Below are 18,958 nucleotides of genomic sequence, written 5' to 3'. Positions count from 1 at the left end.
AGCCTATAAGCACAATGCTGCAGCAAAAAAAAAATAGGCTAATGTGACCCTGGATATATAAATAGGATATAAAAATAGCCAGGACTCTTAATACATATTGTTAAAAGGAATGATTTCAGAAAACTGCATGTGATCCTCTTTTTAAAAATTAAAAAAAAAAAACATTAAACCTGAACGAAAATACAGACACTTCAGAAGACAGCAGCAACTCTCTTGAGGGCTGGAAGTGAGAGACTTTAAAAGCTCTCTGTGTTTGCCTTATAAATATGAACTTTGCAGTCAATAATAAAGTTCTCAGGGACAAAAAAAGCTGCCAATTTTGCCCATTTCTGGGGGTCATCTGTAATGCCTCCCTGCCTTGCTGGAAGATACTGAAACTTTTCCGTGGTACAGATGAGATGTTCCTGAATTTTAGTGCTGTCTTCAGAAAGGAATGTCTGTGTATTGCTCTGCTTTCCTTGCAAATCTTTGGCTTACCCACTCTAGAGGTAACAGTGAAATGTTTAAAATGAGCAGATCGAGCTGGGTGAACCAATATCAGACTGTGATTCAATAAAGTTGGCCAAAATCCTGTATTAATTGTGTTAATTCACACATACCCTGTCTGGAGATGTGTAAAAAGAAGAAGAAAAGATACTGGTGAAATGAATATTTGGAGGGCTTTTTTCCTTGGTTGTACAGACAAAATGGCAGAGTTCATCTTTAGAAGAGTGTTTTGGAATGAAAATTAAAATTCCAGCCTGTCAGTCCTTGGAGCTCTGCTCGTCGTAATTTTAGGTAAAACAGTTTCCTTGGGACTAGGTAAAACCTCTGAAAAGATTAATTTCAGTTGTAAAGTCTAATAATAGCAGTGTAAGATAGTGTCCAGAAAAAAGGAAACTGAAGCTCAATAAGACATAATGAGTAATAATAATATATATTAAAGTATGTGCTGGAAAAAAACCCCTAAACTCTTCTAAGAATGAAATGTCCAAGTAATTAAGCAATAGGCTTGCAGATGGATGTTCAAGTCTGTATATTATTATGGAAGTGTTAGAATCCCCAGTTCAGTTATTTAAGAAAGGATATTCAAGTGCTGAATCTGAGTTTTTTAAAAGGGTCTTTGAGTTCATTTTGAATCGTGCCATGACTTTGTACTGGCAGACCTAAACTCTTGTTCCCTGTGCAAGTTTTAGAGCCATCACCTCAGAAAAGTGCCTGCTAAAAGTGGAGGTTGGGTGTCACAAATGTCAATAACATTGCTGAGTCTCAACCAGTGTACTCAGAGCTTTTCCCGTAAAATACTGCAGTGGTTCCAGACACTTCTGTTTCTGCTGGCAGCTAATGGCTCGTCCATAATGGACACTTTTCATTTTTTTTTTAAGAAGGATGGAGCTTTTTATGGCATACAAAGGAGCATAAATAAGTAAATGTAGGGACAAGGGTCAATAACTATGACTTTGTGATCCCATTAGCTTTTTAGGGAATTTTCTCATTATCAGCATCATAAGAGTGGTGCCCACCATCTTTTTTTAGTCTCTTGGCATATGAATTTCCAGTTCTTTTGGAACTTTCCGTGTCCTGATGGCAGAAGGGAAGCCCCCAGTCCTGTCTGTAATTCAGTGTAATTCAGATGTTTGCATGCTGGCAGTCCCTCCTAGCCTGGAGCTCTTTGGCAGAGGGATTTTCTGCCATAGAAAATGGCAGTGCAGATTTGTCTGCCACCAGGGCTGTGCTGCTTCTTCATCCCCTCATTTAAACATACCTTGGGTGTCTCTGTCCCACACTGAAGTCTAGCATGTAGATATCTCCAAACCTCTGAAGTGCTCGAGGATTTTATTGCTTTATCCATGTCCTCATTTGAATAGCAGACTCTGTTCAATCCACAGCTTCACTGGAGTTTGTGTTTCTTTGGCATAAGCATAAGGTTTACTTGATATTTCAGTATTTGCACATTTTTGATTGATAATTATTTTATGTCTTATAATACAAGTGCTGTTGGAAGGACAGTCTTTTAATTTTTATGACTTTTATTTCTGACCCTGAAGGTGATACCATTCCAGTTCGTGTTAGCAGTTATTTGGTGGTTTGAATCCTCTAGTTAGAGAATTCTCCAAGTGGTTTGATTTTGCCAGTTCTTACAGATTTGGTAGCTACAGGTGAGAATGTGTGAGCATTCAAGAGCCTTGGTATGTCAAATGTATCAAAAATTGTATTTTAACAGAACTCAATTACTCATTGGGGATCATTTGGTAAATGTGTATGGGGAATATTATTAGATCATGGCTCAACTAAATCTAAACTTAATATACTTTCAGTGATGAATTTACTCTAGGTTTTTAATTTTTTTAATGTATAGCTTTGAGCCTTCAGGTAGTACTTGATTAATTCAGGCAAGGAATTAATTAATTCAGGCTCCACTGAAGAAATGAATTAGTTTTCCTTTCTGTATTTTGGGTCTTGTTCCACAGAAGTATTAATTTTTGAATACCTAGATGATGTTTATTAAATCGCAGTTTTGCTACCACAAAAATTGTAAAACTGAAATGACACTTCAAACCCTAATTAATGCTGCTCAGAGAAATATTTATTTCTCCCTGCAGGTTTGTAGGAATAGCACTTGACAAAGAGCAAGATGTAATTTGAAATTCAGCTGAAAACAAAGTACATAACAAATAGGCCTTGTTTTCTGGGGGGAGAGAAGATGGGGGGAGAGATGGTAAGAAGAAAACAAACACCTAGGATGAAATGAAATATTCTCAGAAACATGCTGAGCAGGTAGTCCTCTATGAAAAAGATATGTGTAAACTCTTTTTTTGGTTTTTTTTTTTTTTCCTTTGGAGGTAACAGATCCCCAATTATAATCAACTTAAAAGTTTTACACAGGAAACTGCTGCATCGAATGTCAAGTGAGAAGATGCTTTTTTTGACTCTTCCACAAGAGCATGGTAGCCTGACACAAATAGAAAATACTATGACAGCTGTAAATCATATAAAAGACAGCAAATAATCTCAATGAAAATAGTGACCCTTTTTTAAAGTAAAATAGGGATTGTAAAAAGTTATTAATTTTTACTCATATTATTCACAAAGCTTCATACAGTGAAGTGGTGAGGAAGTGGAGAGCAGAATACCCCCGTTTGTTGAATGTATTTTTAAAATATCATTATTTCTTCACATAAACATTAAGCTTTTCTGTGGTTTATGTTGAGTATTTTACTTGCCTGTAAGTCTGTTGACGAGACAGCAAACTTCAGTTTCAGGTTAGAAGTCAGCACCCATTCAAAGGCAGAGCAGCTCCAAGTGTCACTGGTACAAAAGAGAAGGGAAGATGCTGGCTCAGGTTCCCTCTAACACAGTTCCAAGTTCAGTGTCCACGCCAAGGTGCCTTTTCCATAAGGCAGAAAAACATGACCTGACTTCTGCTGCTGCTATAAACACATGAGAGAGAGCTGTACATTGATTATTTCGACAGACAAGAGGTAGAAGGTAGCACACAGCAATATAGACCCCACAAATGTGTGGATAGTAAGGTCACATTTCAAATTAATTGCTTAATTATTTTTCTCCATCATTTAACCATTCAAATAAGAGCTGAAATTAGTGGGCTGTAAGGAGGAACTCAGCAATCAAAACACATCACTCAATAATTAAAATAAACTGCCCTGTATAATACTTAATTTTGTGTTTAAATCCCAATACAGATTTCTGAAGTTAGAGGGTCGGATGAAACAATTCCATTAGAGGGCAGTAGTACCTGTGGGTAAAATGTCTCATGTGCTGTGTATATTTTGTTTAGCATCAGGGAATGGAAGTAAAAAAGGAAGTTAGTGTAATTTAACATCAAAATAATGCAGAAACATTTTGTAATATACAATAACACGCATTCTATCTTATATCAAAAAACCCAACATGAATATGACAGAAGTGATGCAAAATACACTCAGCAGATACTGATACTGTAGTACTCCATCCAAGAGAGAAACTGATGTTGTTTGTCTTTCTGTGTTCTCAATTTGTAAATTGAATAACTTTATTTCTGGGAGGTTTATGGGTTTCATTTAAAAAATCTTACTTTTGAAACTATGCATTTTATTAGCTTTAATGCTGCAGATTTTCCAGTTTTCCAGGCAAGGGATGGCAGGAATGTGCATGTTTGATCAGGCATCTTTTAGTGGTTAAATATCAGTCATGTACTGTGATTTGGCAGTGATTTCTGCAAGAGATTTACGGCTTTTTATGAGTTTTGAGACTTTTTTAGGTATGAAATGAAAGCCCAAGTGAACCTGGCTAACATGGCAAGTTCAGTCCTTCCTGTTTTAATATTTTGCTATGTCTAATCCAAGGAATACCACATCACCATTTCTTTTTCCATTTTCAGTTGTGTTACTAGATACTACAACTGCCCTGGGAGAACTAGGATGGAAAACATTTCCCTTAAATGGGGTAAGTCTCTCACCATTTTGTTGGTTTTGGTCTGGATTTTGGCATTCTGACTCTGTAAGTGGATATTCTTCCAATATAGACTTGTCTGAAAAATTTTAGTTGTTCTTGGGACTGGAGCTGCCTGTGTTGTGAGTAAGAATTAGAGATGCAAGAATGACATGAGTACACATTATTATGTTCCTCTTTTGCTTTTCTGAATACTAAGTATCTATCTAACTTTAAATCCAATGCTAACTGTTATGCATAATAAAATTTCATATTAAAAAATTACTATGCTGCAAGAATGTAAAAAAAAATACAACTCTTTTTTTTTTTTTGTGAAATAAAAGGAAAAATAAATTTCTGTTTTGCAAATTGGAACAAAAAATTTATGGTTTAAGTAAGAGCCAGTATGGACTTTAGTGTTTGGTAATATGGCATCAGATGGCCTAAATCAGAAGAATGAAAACATTAATAGTGTCTCTTATCCTTGGGGACAGTGAGCATGGGGTAGAGCAGCATTTTTACTCTCTAAAGTTCAACCATCAGTGCTTGGCCAGTGGCTGCACTTTCAGAACCTGGTATTTTTTTTTTTTTCTTTCCACTCAGCTAATGCATGTCACAGAGTTTCAGGGGCATTTGGAGCTTCACTTGTAAAGTAAGATGCACTGTTCTGGAGCATTTAATGTGTTCTGCATCAGCTTGTAGTTCTGATGTCAGTGTACATACTGTGTATCACTTATTTTAAACTAGCTTGCGTTATCTCCTGATTCTTGTGTATGAGGCATATAATTACTTGCTTCTCTGAAATGAGCTCAGAAAATACTGTTTTTCTGAGAGAAACATCTTGTTCCATTTTCAGTCATTTTATTTGCCATGTTCTGTTCCAGAAGGAAGTAGAAACTGTCTACCCTCAGCACCTTAATAATCCATTTTGTAAAATGCCTTCTGTGTCTTTGCCTTCAGGGATTTCAAGCCATATGACATTTCTTAATCTCAACCTGTTTTCAATTTTATGGATTACTCTTTTTCTTTGTATTCCTAGGCATAATTTCCATCTCTCACAGTTACTTCTGTGTTTTACATTTTGTATGCAGTCTCATGCAATCTGAGTTCTAATTCTGAAACTTTTGTTTCCTTTAAAAATCCCAGACAAAGTACATACTGTCATATACCACAATGAGAAATGAATCAAGGAATTTTTGCTCTAGCAAAAAGTAAGGACTGTCATCTACCATGATGAGAAAATCCAGTGAGGAATGTTTTGCTTGAGCACTGGGATGAGCTCCATTGAAGTGCACAGTACATTAGGAAAGCACAAAAGATATAATTGCAGTTATTGTGTAAATTCTTAAAAGCTCTAGGTATGCCAAAATAGCCACAGTATGCAAACACAAAAGCATGTGCAAAGTTAATTCAAAACACAGCTATTCTAACATGTATTTTTTGGCTCCTCATGCATACCCTAAACAATAGTTTTTCAGCCACGTGAGGGGTTTGACTGTCTTAGGATCTCTGCTGTATATTAAGAACTGGCACCACTTACTAGAATACATACAGGAGTTCACATTTCAGTGAGAACCTGGGATTAAATTATTAAAATATTTCCCAAAAATGTACAAAGCTATTTGAGAAAACAAAAGGAGCTAGAGTAAATATGGGGCAGAAAAGTGGTTTGTAGCATAAAGTCATGGAATCATTTATATGGGAAAAGACCTTTCAGATCACTGAGTCCCACTGTTAACCCAAGACCACCGTGTTCACCTCGTCCCCAAATGCCACAGTCACACACTTTTTGGACATTTCCAGGGATGGTGATTTATGTCCACAGTGCTACCTAATCTGAGTTATTCTTGTATCCTAATATAATCGAGAATATGGCACAAGCATTGGTGTGATTGAGATCATCACTGCAGAGATAAGAATCTGCTTGGTCCCATGATGGGCACATTAGGATTTTCTTGTTTCCTGAAGGAGAGTAACAAATTTTGTATTGTTGGTGGTTTTTGAAAGAAATTTTTGTTCTGATACTATTGAAAACTAATGTGTTACTTTAATCCAACCTTAAGTGTTTGTGTAGTGTTTATGTGTGTAAGAAAAATGTCATTGACATATGATTATTGCTCTGCTGACCATTTTTGATGTTAGGAGGGTGGGATGCTGTGTTTTCCTGAGCCTGTGACATTAGCAGAAGTCATTAATTTACTGGCACACTCAGTCACGAGGAATGTTTTCATTAAATTGAAGAGCAACTGAAATAATAATGCTTGGGATTTGGGTAATATTGAGTATGCCTCAGAGATTTTAAACTAACAGGCCAGGGTGAAGTGGGATAAAAAAATCAGGAGGTTCTTTTGGAACTTGCAGAACCTTAACCTTTGCCTCCCAGACTTTTTATTTATAGTAGGTTCATTACATAACATTTGTAAACTTTCAGCAGTTTCAGTCATCATTGAGCTGCAATGATACCTGTGTTATTCATGTCTTGGGAATATAATATGTGATTTTGTTTTAAAATTTTCTTCCCAGTTATTTGTGCATTCTTCCTGAAGCGTGAGATGCAATGTTTTTTTTTTTAAAAATGTGTTTTATTTATGTGTCAGATTTTTTTCCTTGTATTTTGAACAGGTAATAAATTTAGTGCTTAGAGCTACAAAAATGCAGCATAAAACATTAATATCTCTGAGGTCAATAGCATCAACTTTTGTTGACTGAGTTCCAGTTTAGCCTCTTAGTGATGGGCTGTCTAAAATTTCTGCCTTAATAATGGACACATCTGATACTTCCTCTGTTCTTTGGGCTGTAGTTCAAAATGACCGATTGATTTATGGAAAAGCACGCGCTATGAAAGGAGATCTTTACTCACCAAACTGTCACTCCATAACCTTGAAAATATAGAACAGAGGTTTGGGGTTTTTTTGATTGGTACAAAAAATGGGAAGACACAAGTTCATGTGTTTCAGAAGAGGATGTGGATGGGAGCTAATGGGCAGTGTCAAGGGCGTGTGAAGTAAAAACCAGCAGTCTAACCAGAGTCAGTTTGCTGACCTTGGGGACTCAGTTAGGAACTGGGAAAGAAACAAAAAATATCTGAAAGTCCAACTGAAATGCAGTGTTCCACAACCTTCCTTTACATATTAGCAGTAATAGTAATAAAATAAGGTACCTTATTCAACTGCAGTTGCTGAGATATCTTCTGTCTTCAGTGTGAATATATTATGTATTTCCCATTGCATTAATCACTGCAACACAATTTTGTGAGCAAAGTTTGCTCAGAAGCTGTGGTTTGGGCACTGTTGCCATAAAGGCATGTCCACTCCTGATAAATTTCTGTCATAGAATTGTAAAAGGGTTTGGGTTGGAATGAAGCTCAGAGATTGTCCAGTTTCTACCATGGGCAGGATGCTGCTCAAACCTCAGACCATCCAGTCTGCCCTTGAACACTTCCAGGGATGGGGCAGCCACAGCTTTTCTGGGCACCCTGTGCCAGGGCCTCAGCACCCTCCCAGGAAAGCATTTCTTCCCAATGTCCAATCCAAACCTCCTCTCTTTCAGTTTAGAGCCATCAGCTCTCCTCATATCGCTCCATGCCCTTGTGGAAGTCCCTCTCCAGCTCTCTTGTGGCCCCTTTAGGCACTGGAAAGTGCTGTAAAGCCCCCCCAGCCTTCTCTTCTCCTGGCTGAGCAAGCCCAACTTGTGTGTAGCCACTCCAAAGATCAGTTTAAAAGGAGGGCAAGGTGACTCACAGCACAACGCTGTGAGACATTTACATTTCCAAAAGCCTTATAAAAGCTATCTTGATTTGTCATAGTAGACACAATGTATGGCCTCAGCAGTAAAGAACCTACCAGAAGTCCTCTAAATTATTTGACAACTCTGTCAGTGAAACTACTTGAGTTTCCACAATTATTTGAATAGTTTTCTTGTCATTTGGTAATTAATCTATCCAGGGAAATAATTCTGGTTTGAATATCTTCTTTCTATAGAGGATTTTAATTATTTTTTAATAACAATTGCCATTATTCGGTATTACTGATCTTCCTGTGTTATGAATTTTTTGAGACTAATCTTGTCAAAGTACTGATGTTTTTCTCCCTACCAGACTGTTTATATTACCCTCTCTGTTAAAATAATTGTTTTACAGTAAATGCATTCATCAACAATTTTTTTTAGCTGATTCTTAGCTAATTAGGAGACATTTTTGTAGTTTATGGTAACAAGAGTTTTGAATGGCTTGGTTGTTTGTCACAGATGGCACTGATGTTTTCCTGTGCCAGCCTGTAAACATTTCTTTCAATGCAGCTGCATCCATTTTCACCTTCATCTTTTAAATATCTCAGAAAGTGATGGGGGGAATATCTCTTGGAACATTCTTCTACAATACTTAACATTTTTAACTATTCATTTCCTTAAGCAGACTGTCTTTGAACTGTATTTATAGACATAAGGAAGTTATATACTTAATACCAATTTCCTAAATAAAACAATGGTGTTTCTCAGCACTGTTTTGGTCACCAGTATAAACATCACACCAAAGGGCAGCTGGAAAGAAATTAACTCTGTCCCAGAGAGAAACAGTAAACATAATTTTAGAAAAAAAAAAGCATCTAAAATCTAAGTTCTTTTACCTCTACAGCAGTTCAGCTGTGGAAAAGTTACATCTGTGAAAGTTCATCAGCAGAATTTCAGAGGTGTTAGACAGGCTGTGGTTTTAATAGGAACTTTAATAGAAGGTAGGGATTTAGCTGTCAGAACATTTAACAGGGATGAAGGGAAGGAAGCTAATCAGATTTTCACACAATATGGGCAATTTACAGAGATGACATTAAGAAAAAATATTGGTAGTCACGTATTTGAGCTGTAATTTGGGCATAATCAGATACCATCCTCTGCAATGCCATATTTAAAATCCTTTTTGACACTCAAGCCGTTTTTTGAGGAAAAAGGTTAGATCAAGGGGTGAGTTTTTTGGGATTAATTTCCATCTGCAGAGATTAAACAATTAGATATATCCAAGATCTAGTTAAATGACTTTCTTAAAGGAGTTGCAGATACTCATATGAGATGACTTGCTTGTGAGAGTCAGTTTCCTTGTTTCTTTTAGGAGCATCTCTTAGACCACATAGGCTTTTTTCCTTGGAAACTGAATATCCTAGAAACTGTCAGTGTCCACATAGATTGGCATGTCTAAATTTTTGCGTTTGCCTGTATTTTCTGGTAAAATGGCAAAAATCTTAATTTTCTTGGAAAACCCTGGGGCCACAGAATTAGCTGTGGCTGTGCTAGGAATTTGAGAGTCTGCTGAATGGATGCAGGGTTATGGTAGCACGGTCCATCAGAAATAGGTAAATTCAAAAAATTTGCTAGGCACCGTAATGTGATAATATTTGTCACCCTCAGTTTTTGTGTACATACACTTAAGCAGTATCCTGATTATTTTTGTGTGGAAGATCTATTTGCAGATTCCACAGAGGCTTGACTAAATACATGGTTGTGTTCTTATTTGGACATTTCAAACACATTTTGGGCCACTGGTGCTTGCCACTTGCCAGATGTAAACCATTCCTAGCCTAAATAATGACATGTCATCAATTAAAAACAAAACAAAACAAAAAACCTCCCAAAAATCCCAACCTCCCAGAAAAAAGCCTACCAAGCAAACAAAAGTTAAATACAAACCTACAAACCACTTAGAGGGAAGCAGATATAATGGAGGAGGATTATAAACAAATTTGTATGCTCCAGTACAGAACAGCCATATACTTCCAGCTCATATATAATCTGTAATAGTGCAGCATTAGAAGCAGTCTCTGAACTGCTCAACCAAGTGCAATTTATTGTAATTTTAGAGTTCTTGTGTGATAAATCTCAACTTGATGATAGTAATGCTGCATATATTTTTGCATTAATTTTCCATTCTTTTTAATTTAAATAGTTTTATGTACATATATATCCCTAGTAAAGGCAAAATTTATTGTATATATTGATTATTTTTCAATGTCTATTGTATATTATATAGCAAAGGAAGGCAAAGAGTGGCAATAGCAGTATTTCTGTTTTCTGTTGTGTTTCTCATTTTAGGTGTGAGAACCATTCTAACTGGTGGAGCACAGGAAACATAAGTTTTTAGTTGTGCAGCCTCACAGGATGAATTTTAATTCTGTGTTATTTTTTTTTTTTTAATAGATTGGTTGGAAATTTAAATAAATAAGAGTACCATGCATGGGTTGCACATTGATGCACTCAGTGCACAAAACTCAGCTTTTAAATTTGTGAATATGTGTAGGCTGCACATTTATCTCTCACACTCACAAATTTACAATATTTTGGCTTACCAATGTGGGCAGTAAGGAAAACAAAAAAAAGTATAATTTAGTGAAAAATAAATAATTCTTGCTTTTTTTTTTTTTTGGTATACAAAGAATTGTGTTTGAGAAGGAAAACACAGTGGGCCGAAGGAAGAAGAATGGTTGATTTAATTTTCTGTTTGGTGTCTTTTCAGCAGTGTTGAATTCCAGAATTTTATGGCTTCTGTTAGGCAAATATTTTGAAATTCAAAAAATTCCCTCATATGTACATACCAAATTAAATATAATATTTTCTGTTACAATTCAGCCTTCACTGTGCAGGCCCATGGGGCAAGAAAGAAGGACAAACTGAGTGCTGCCCTCAGTAAAAAAAATCAAGGAAAAGTCAGGACAAACTAAAGTGGAAGAAAAGCAATATTTATGGAAATACGAGGTGCATACTGAACACCTGTTTATCTCAACCATTGTATTTTCAGAGACTTCAGAACTGCTGCACTGAACTCTTGGGAAATACCCTTTGAAATTCCTGTGTGCTAAGGAAATGGTCTCATAAATGCTAAAGTAGGTGATAAATATCTAGGTATTCTGAAAAGAAATCTCTCTGAATTGTTCCAAAGCCATAAATTTTATTTTTTTTTTTAAAGAGGAAAGGTAAAATTGGCAGCAACAGAAGATGCTTCACTGTCTCATGACCTGGTGCTGCTTTTTACTCAGATGCTGTGTTCATTAATTTTGCAAAACTCTAACCAACTTCTGCTTTCTTTTTACCATTTCTATTGCCAGGAATAATTTATATTCTAAAAGTGGATCTCCTATGTATAATGAAAAACAAAAGAATTAATATATTCTTATGGATTTGCAGTAGCCTGACCTTATATTGGAAGTCTTAACTTAGACTTAACAGAAGAGAAAGCTAAAAAAAAAACCCAAACCATGCCTTTACTTTTGAACCTTTTACAGATGTTTAAATACACGGAATGAATTTTTAAAATTACAGAGAAGTAACCCGATTATCAAGCTGGAAGCATTCTCTAAGCCTCTTTTACATACTTAGGCACACAGAGTCCCTTTTGCAAATTGCAGCAAATCATTTATGTTCTGATGGTGCTTTAAATGATAGGATTATAGGATGTTTGTGGGTACCAGGAGTTTTAACCATTGCCAGGATGAAAATACAATATCCAAATACTTCTTCTGCTCCATTGGAATTCTCACCAAGTGAGAAAAAAATACTCCAGCTGGACTGAAAGTTGAATAAATTCTCCTCTGCTTTGCCCTCTCTGCCAGCAGATGTCCAAACCTCTGGTACAGCATTTGAGCTTGAAAACCCTCATCTGAAGAACAGTTAACTAAATAAAGAGTGCAGCAATTGCTAGTCCAAAATACAGAGAATTGTAAACTTCAGATTTAAGGAGATAGACCTCAGACAGTAATTTTCACATGATTTAATATCCTGCAAAGGCATCCAGGCGAGTACAGAGCCTTTACACATGGATTATGTATTTATGTAAGCAATCCTAGCAGAATTGGATACTCTTCACATAATCTTCCCAATCTACTTCAAAAAATGGAAAAATAGTTTGTATATATGTCTATTGGCTGCTAATAAGAAAAAATAATTACTTAACAATCATAATTCCATGGAGAACAAATAGAAAGGAGCCCAGTATAAAATCTATATATTTATGAATAATAATTTGTAACTGTATTTTAGATTTAAGAGGATAATCCTCTGCTATTGTATTTAATCAAAAGAATCCTATCCTAGGCGTTTAAAACATAATACATGACTTGCAGAAATAAAGTGAAAGATCACAAGTATTGTTGAGATGTAGAGCAGTATTTGAAGAGCACAGGTGTGTTCTACCTGACCTTTTGTCTTTTAAGAAGTCCAATAAATGTTTCTTTTAGATTTCCTACTAGTGTTAAAAGCTGGGCATATTGTAGAGGAAGTAAAAAAAAATAAATTAGAGTTTAAGTTAGCAGACACAACAGCTGATTAATGTGATAATATGCTCAGTATGGCCCTTTTCAGTGATTCCTCTCCGTGTCTGCTGTACTTTTCATCAGCTTTCCATGCTATAAGGAATACTCCCAATTTCTTAATTTTCTTAAGGAAGAACTGCAACATTTTGTTTTCCCTCTCAGCTGATGGATACATGGATACTCTTGCATTATGCCTATGACCAACAGGTCATGAAGTGGTGAGCAGTAGAATTTTTATTCCATAAAAACTGGATAGAAATGTTGTATCCTAGGTATTACTGCATCGTCCTGTTGGTTCTTGGCATGTCAGAAGAATGCTACTAATGATTTTATATCAAAATATTTCAAGGCTTGATAGAGTTCGTTATTAACAGTAGCATAACTAAGGAGATTGCTTTGGTTCCCTTTTTCATGTAGTCTACTAAGGGGATTGACTTTAGCTCCCTGATTCTTGCCCTGATGATTAAGGGGATTTGTTTAAACACCCCATTTCATGTGGTATAGCTACTGTAAAAGGATTAGTTTTGGATTCCACTTCCACGTGGGAAAGCTAAGGGGATTAGATTTAGCTTTTCATTCCATGACAAAATAACTAAGGGCAATTGCTTTCACTGCCCATGTGGTTGCATCAAGATTTGTCTTGCTTTTGCTGTTCTTGTTTTAGTTCCTTTCCCTCTGCTCTTGCTGCCCAAAGTCATTTGGCTTCAGGCTTTCTGCCCTCCTCATGGAAGGCCCACTGCCCATACTGAGCTTTGCATCTGGTAAGGAAAGCTGAAGAGACTGATGAAATCCCATGTGTTTTGTTCTTTTCCTCATGGAAGCTCAAATGTTAGAATTCCTCTGGATAAAACCAAGTGTAGGAATTGCCATAACTGCTAACAGGGCTATTCAGTGTGAAGCAATATTTGATTTATGGCAATGAATAGGACCATGAGCTTCACCTGTAAGCAAAGGTCTTGGGGGACTCTTTATGCTGCCATTTGGTGCAAAACTGTGGAGATTTTTCACAAAATCCAACAAAGCCACCACCTGAGCCACAAATGGTGTAGCCAACTCAGTGCAGCACCAAATCCACACCAACAGGCACTGTGTAAGGGCAGAACTTGTTAAGGAGAAAAAACCCTAGACCTGGGTGCTGTCAGAAACTCTGCTTGTGTTTCTGCACAGCCTTGCTCTTGCGAATACACCAGTCCCAGGAGAAAAAGCTCTCTGAGGTCTTTGTACCAAATTGCATTGTGCAGCCAGCACAAATTAATATTTTCAAACCACTTAAAAGCAAATAAGATGCCTACATGTAAATTCAAAACAGGCACTTCATGCCCAGCTAATGAAGTTGTGTCTGAGCTATTTAAAAAACCAGGATCTGTGCCCTGGCTTTGGAAATGATGTCTCCACAAAGCTGTTTTAAATACTTGTTCTTACCTGAGTCTCTGACTGGAGAATAGGCAGGTTTTAGTCTATAAATCCAGAAACTAATGGGGTTCTTCCTTTGGCTTTTTTATGTTGGTTTTTTTTTTTTGTGGTGGTGTTGTTTTGGTTTGGTTTTTGTTTTTATTATTATTTACTTGTGTAGTGGAAGTGCTTGACACTTTACCTGACAAAAACACTTAAATGTGTCGATATTTAAAAGTAGAGCAATTTCTTTTGAAGTGAAGCTTAAAATTAAAAAAAAAATTAATTTAAAAATATTTTGGTGTTTAAATTTTACAAGGAACCAGCCTTGTGTATCCATCCTGTGTCAGAATAATCATAGATGTGAACAATTAGGGAAAAAAGCAGATGTGAGGCACTGCCCAGCCCTGGCACTGTGCTGGCACAGACGCAGCCTTAGGAGCAGGATTCTGAAGAGAATCCTTCCAAAAACATGTGCTGTTTTTCCAGTATTTCAGTTCTCCACAATGGAATATAGCAGGGCTCTTTCAGCAGCTGCAGTTCTGAGCTGTCAGCTCCAAAGCTGGTCGGTTCCACGATGTGCAGCCACTTGAGTTTTGTATCTACAGTCATGACTGGATATGAACATGAGATGTGCATGTGGATCCACTCTCCTCTAGCATTGTGTGTGCTTAGGTGTGGCTCACTTGAGCTGTGCAATCACCTATTCTGAGCTTACAGCACATTCTGGAATTTACTTCACTCTTTATGCTGCTCAGTAAAACCAGTGTTTGAATTTGTCCCTTCAGTGCCCTACCTCAGCTTTAAATTTCCGAGGCTCTTTTGCTGTGGTGTTTTTTCCCTTTGCTTCTAAAAATAAAACGCATCAAAAGCAATTGGAAAAGAAAGATGAGCTTCTATGAAATTTTACACATTTCTTGAAGCAAAAAAAAAAAGAAAAATGCAATGGAGAAGTTCCTCCAGAAGTACTCACATGCAGAATGATGTATATCTTTAGTCATTCATGGAATAGATGTATGTTAAGACAAGCACACAACAAACCACCTCAGTAAAAAATCTAATTCTCTGTAATGTATTTCAGGTAGCAGTGCCATGAGAAATCTGGCTTTATTTCAAGTCTTGCTGATTTATCCACAGCACACAATCAGTGCTTGATGTAGATGAAAACAATCAAACTTTCTTCCCACTTGGGTCAGTGCAGGAAATTTCCTGAGGGAAAATGTTTTGTTCTTCATAAATTTTTTTTGTTGTATATATTGAAGACTGTTTATTAGATTGAAGGATTTTTGCTTTGACTGCTGCAGAAGAGCCAGAATAACAGGGTAAGAGTTACTGCAGTGGCTTTGATGTGAATTTTCCCTTCTCATGGGAATCATCCTGAATCTACAACCTGGTTGCCTGAGCAAGAGATAATTTATAATCTGTGATTATTAAATTTTATATCTCTAGATTCCCTTGGAGTACTGTCACTTCCTGCATGTATTTTAAAGTTATGAATATACAATATAGTAAAGGAATATCAAATTAATCACAAGCAATGAGATAAATTTTGTGTAAGAGTAAAGCTTGAATCTTTATAGAGTGTTGAGGCAGGTTTTTCACTGTTATCATATTTATGCCTTTTTGGGTAGTACTGTTGTATATAGCGGGGTTTTTTAAAATTCTCATCACGTGTTTTATGTCCACAGAGTTAAGGTTAGTCAGAAAAACGACAGAACTTCTTCAGTGAAGTCATTTGAAATGATTTTGCTGGTTCCTTTTTTGGAGTTGTAGTTTTAAATACAACTGTTGTAGTTGCTATGTAGAACTTGAATATTTTCAAAGAAAAGTGCAATAAGTTATGTTAAGAAGCAAAATACTTTGTTCACTCTTTTCTGTGATTTTAGTGAAGAGGAAATGGATTAGCTTCTAAATTGTGACTTAAGAATAAGGTCAAGGATATCAAAGAAACCACAAATATTTCTGGAGATTAGTGAAAATTGTTTCTGTGCAATTTGGAGTGTATTTTTTACAGTTTTCAGTTACTTTGGGTAGATTTTTTGGCTTTTCTTTTCCCTGTGTTTTGATTTAATGAAATTTCACTTCAGTACAAAATTTGAATATTTAATTGTTATTTTTGATCTTTTTTACTTTGCACTACTACATCAGAGCTGTTTAAATTTTAGGAAGGATATTGGCATAATAATAATATCATACATAACACCAAAAAGTAACAGCAATATATACCAAGACAAGATGACCTTTTCATTCATAACTTTAAAGAAATGATTTTATTATCTGTTGACAAGAATCTTTTACAGTATGACTGTTTTTTCTTAGTTTTATTTTTCTTTTCAAATGATGACACCTTTAAAATTCATCATTTAAATAGAGTAGTGCCAGCCTAATTGTCAACATCTCTGGTTCTTTATTCTCAGTTCTTGACCATCTGCCCAAATCCAGTTGTTCCCAATGATTCCTGCATGAGGCACATGCGGTATTACCTGGTCAGCATGGCCTAAAAAGGGATGTACTGTCTTACTCTGTCCTGTTCCTTGAAGTGGTTACCATAATTTCCAGCACAGCTTTCATGCAAAAGGTCTTGCTAAATAACAATCTAAACACATCTCTTTTTTTTCCCCCAGAAATTTCCTAGGGAACATTTTAGCATCCATTTGCTGACATCCTCTTAACACAAATGCATAGCTGTAATAAAAAAGCACTTCAGATTTTAAAAGTAGATGCTATCATACAGTGTCACTGTGCTAAAAAGACAAACATCTCTCTTTGCAAATGGTTGCTATTTGGAAAAGAGCACATTTGTTTTCAACATGTACTTGCATAGAGGAAGGCCAAAAGTTATGTTTCAGGGGAGCCTGGCCAGCTTGGTATTGTTTTGAATTAGGGTTGGTTTGGTTTTGTTTTTTTTTTTTTAAGGCTATGCAATGATTTAAAGATACTTTAGGTATTGTACATATTTAAGATTTCAATGTTAAGAACATGGATAGAATAAAAAACCCCAAGTGATAAAGCATTATAATAGACATAGGTATAGATAGATATAGATGATATAGATATAGATATAGATATAGATATAGATATAGATATAGATATAGATATAGATATATAGATATAGATATAGATATAGATATAGATATAGATGATATAGATATAGATATAGATATAGATATAGATATAGATATAGATATAGATATAGATATAGATATAGATATAGATAGATATAGATAAGCATACATGGGCAATAAAAACCCCTCCCAGTCAGCCTAATTTTGATGATTTGGAAGACTTGAGGAAATCTTCACTCAGTGTTTGATAAATGGTTTCATTTCACTTCAAAGGCTGGCTGTAGTTGAGGGTATTTTAGAGTGAAAGTTTAGAGATAGAGGCTACATATTTAATTACCAGGTATCAACATTTTCTAAAAGGGCAAAATTTTACTATTGACTCAGAAAACTCAATCTGAATGCAATAAATGCAGAATTTTGTAATCAAGTAATGCTTGATATGGTTTGTCCTTTGTTTGTTTGTTTAAGTCCACTAAACTGATGTCACCACAATTTCTTGGCTGTCCCATTTTCCAACTGACCAGCTGTCAGTTCCTGTTTCTGGACATTATTCCAAATGCAGCCCAGAACATGGCAAAGTGAATGCAGAACAGATTGAGCGCTGAGGGGAACCTGAGCAATGCAGCTAGAGGAGATGGAAATGCTGCAAGGCTGCAGACAGCCTGGAAGGGAGGAGAAGGGAGCCAAAGGAACTGGAAAATGCAGCCAGAGAACTTGTGAGACAGTGGGTACAAAAAAGACAGACTTACAAAAATTTGGAAATAATAATTTCTAAAAGGCAGCACAGCTCAAGAATGAATAATCATAGAGAATTATCTACAGGTATTTATATTAGATACCATTACTGCTATTTACAAGTCCCCAACTAATTAAACAAATACTCTCTGCATTTAATATAGTATTTTAATTAAGCTGTAAATATTTACATATATCTTACCTAAAATATTTTGAATTTTCCGCTGGAAAATGAATTTCCTTATCTGCCTACATAGAAAACCAGAGTAGCAATGTGGCACGTGTCCATCACTTCTTAATTCCAGCATTCACACAGCACAATTTCTTTAGTACTTTGAAGAAGTGTTATTTTTTTCTCCTAGTTAGCTGAAATCTAACAACTCTTTAACAAGGTATGATATCAGATATATGAAATATATTCTCCCATTGATTGAAGACTAATTTCCTTGTGTTTGGAGTAGAGAAGAATGCAGAGCATTTCTGCAAGGGACCATGAATGATGAAATTTAAAAAGGCTACTAATTCTGCAAGTGAGAGGCTGAGAGGCCTGCAGGTACCTTACAGGGCAGGATCTTGGCAAAGTGCCTTTTACTGTCATGAAACATTCTTTATTTTAGACTGTTGAGACATAAAAAGTTGAATCAATGGATGGTATTGAGAATGATAATACATTTAATCTGTTAATTGACAGCACAGAAAGGAAAGAGAAGAGAATGATGGCGATTTTGACAGCAATCTTGCATCTCTTGGGTGAAAAACCTTCTTAATACCTAATTTATAAACATTTCCTATTTCTGTGGAGAGGTGGGATTGTGTTTAGGTAAACTGTGTAGAGTAGAGTTTAGGTAAACTCTGTAGAAAAGGTAGATCAAAAAGTGAGGAAAGAAATAATCTGCTTTTATGTAAAAGATATTGTTCAGGTGGAGATTTTGCGTATGTGAACAATGAAAACTTTGGTCAGATGTAAAAAAAAAAAAGTATGAAAAGTTGGTGATAAACCAACATAATTTCAACTACAGACTCTTTGTAGGTCTGGGATCTTTCCAAGATTATGACAGCATTCAATTT

The 18,958-nt window shown here is 35.9% G+C and overlaps 1 protein-coding gene across 5 annotated transcripts in view; it reads left to right on the top strand.

The window, feature by feature from the left end:
- The window catches only part of EPHA6 (EPH receptor A6), a 367,730-nt gene that overhangs the window by 23,470 nt on the left and 325,302 nt on the right, over nucleotides 1-18,958 (top strand). For 4 of the 5 annotated variants that reach the window (XM_074531379.1, XM_074531363.1, XM_074531368.1 and 1 more), the window contains exon 2: nucleotides 4,361-4,425. The exons of the other annotated variant lie outside the window; for it this stretch is intronic. In XM_074531379.1, coding sequence (XP_074387480.1) covers nucleotides 4,361-4,425 — 65 coding nt within the window. The remainder of the gene's footprint in view (nucleotides 1-4,360; nucleotides 4,426-18,958) is intronic. 5 annotated transcript variants of the gene reach the window in all.

The sequence above is a fragment of the Zonotrichia albicollis genome, chromosome 2, assembly GCF_047830755.1.
Source record: "Zonotrichia albicollis isolate bZonAlb1 chromosome 2, bZonAlb1.hap1, whole genome shotgun sequence".
Classification (NCBI taxonomy): domain Eukaryota; kingdom Metazoa; phylum Chordata; class Aves; order Passeriformes; family Passerellidae; genus Zonotrichia; species Zonotrichia albicollis.
This window is presented reverse-complemented; position numbering and strand designations above follow the sequence as displayed.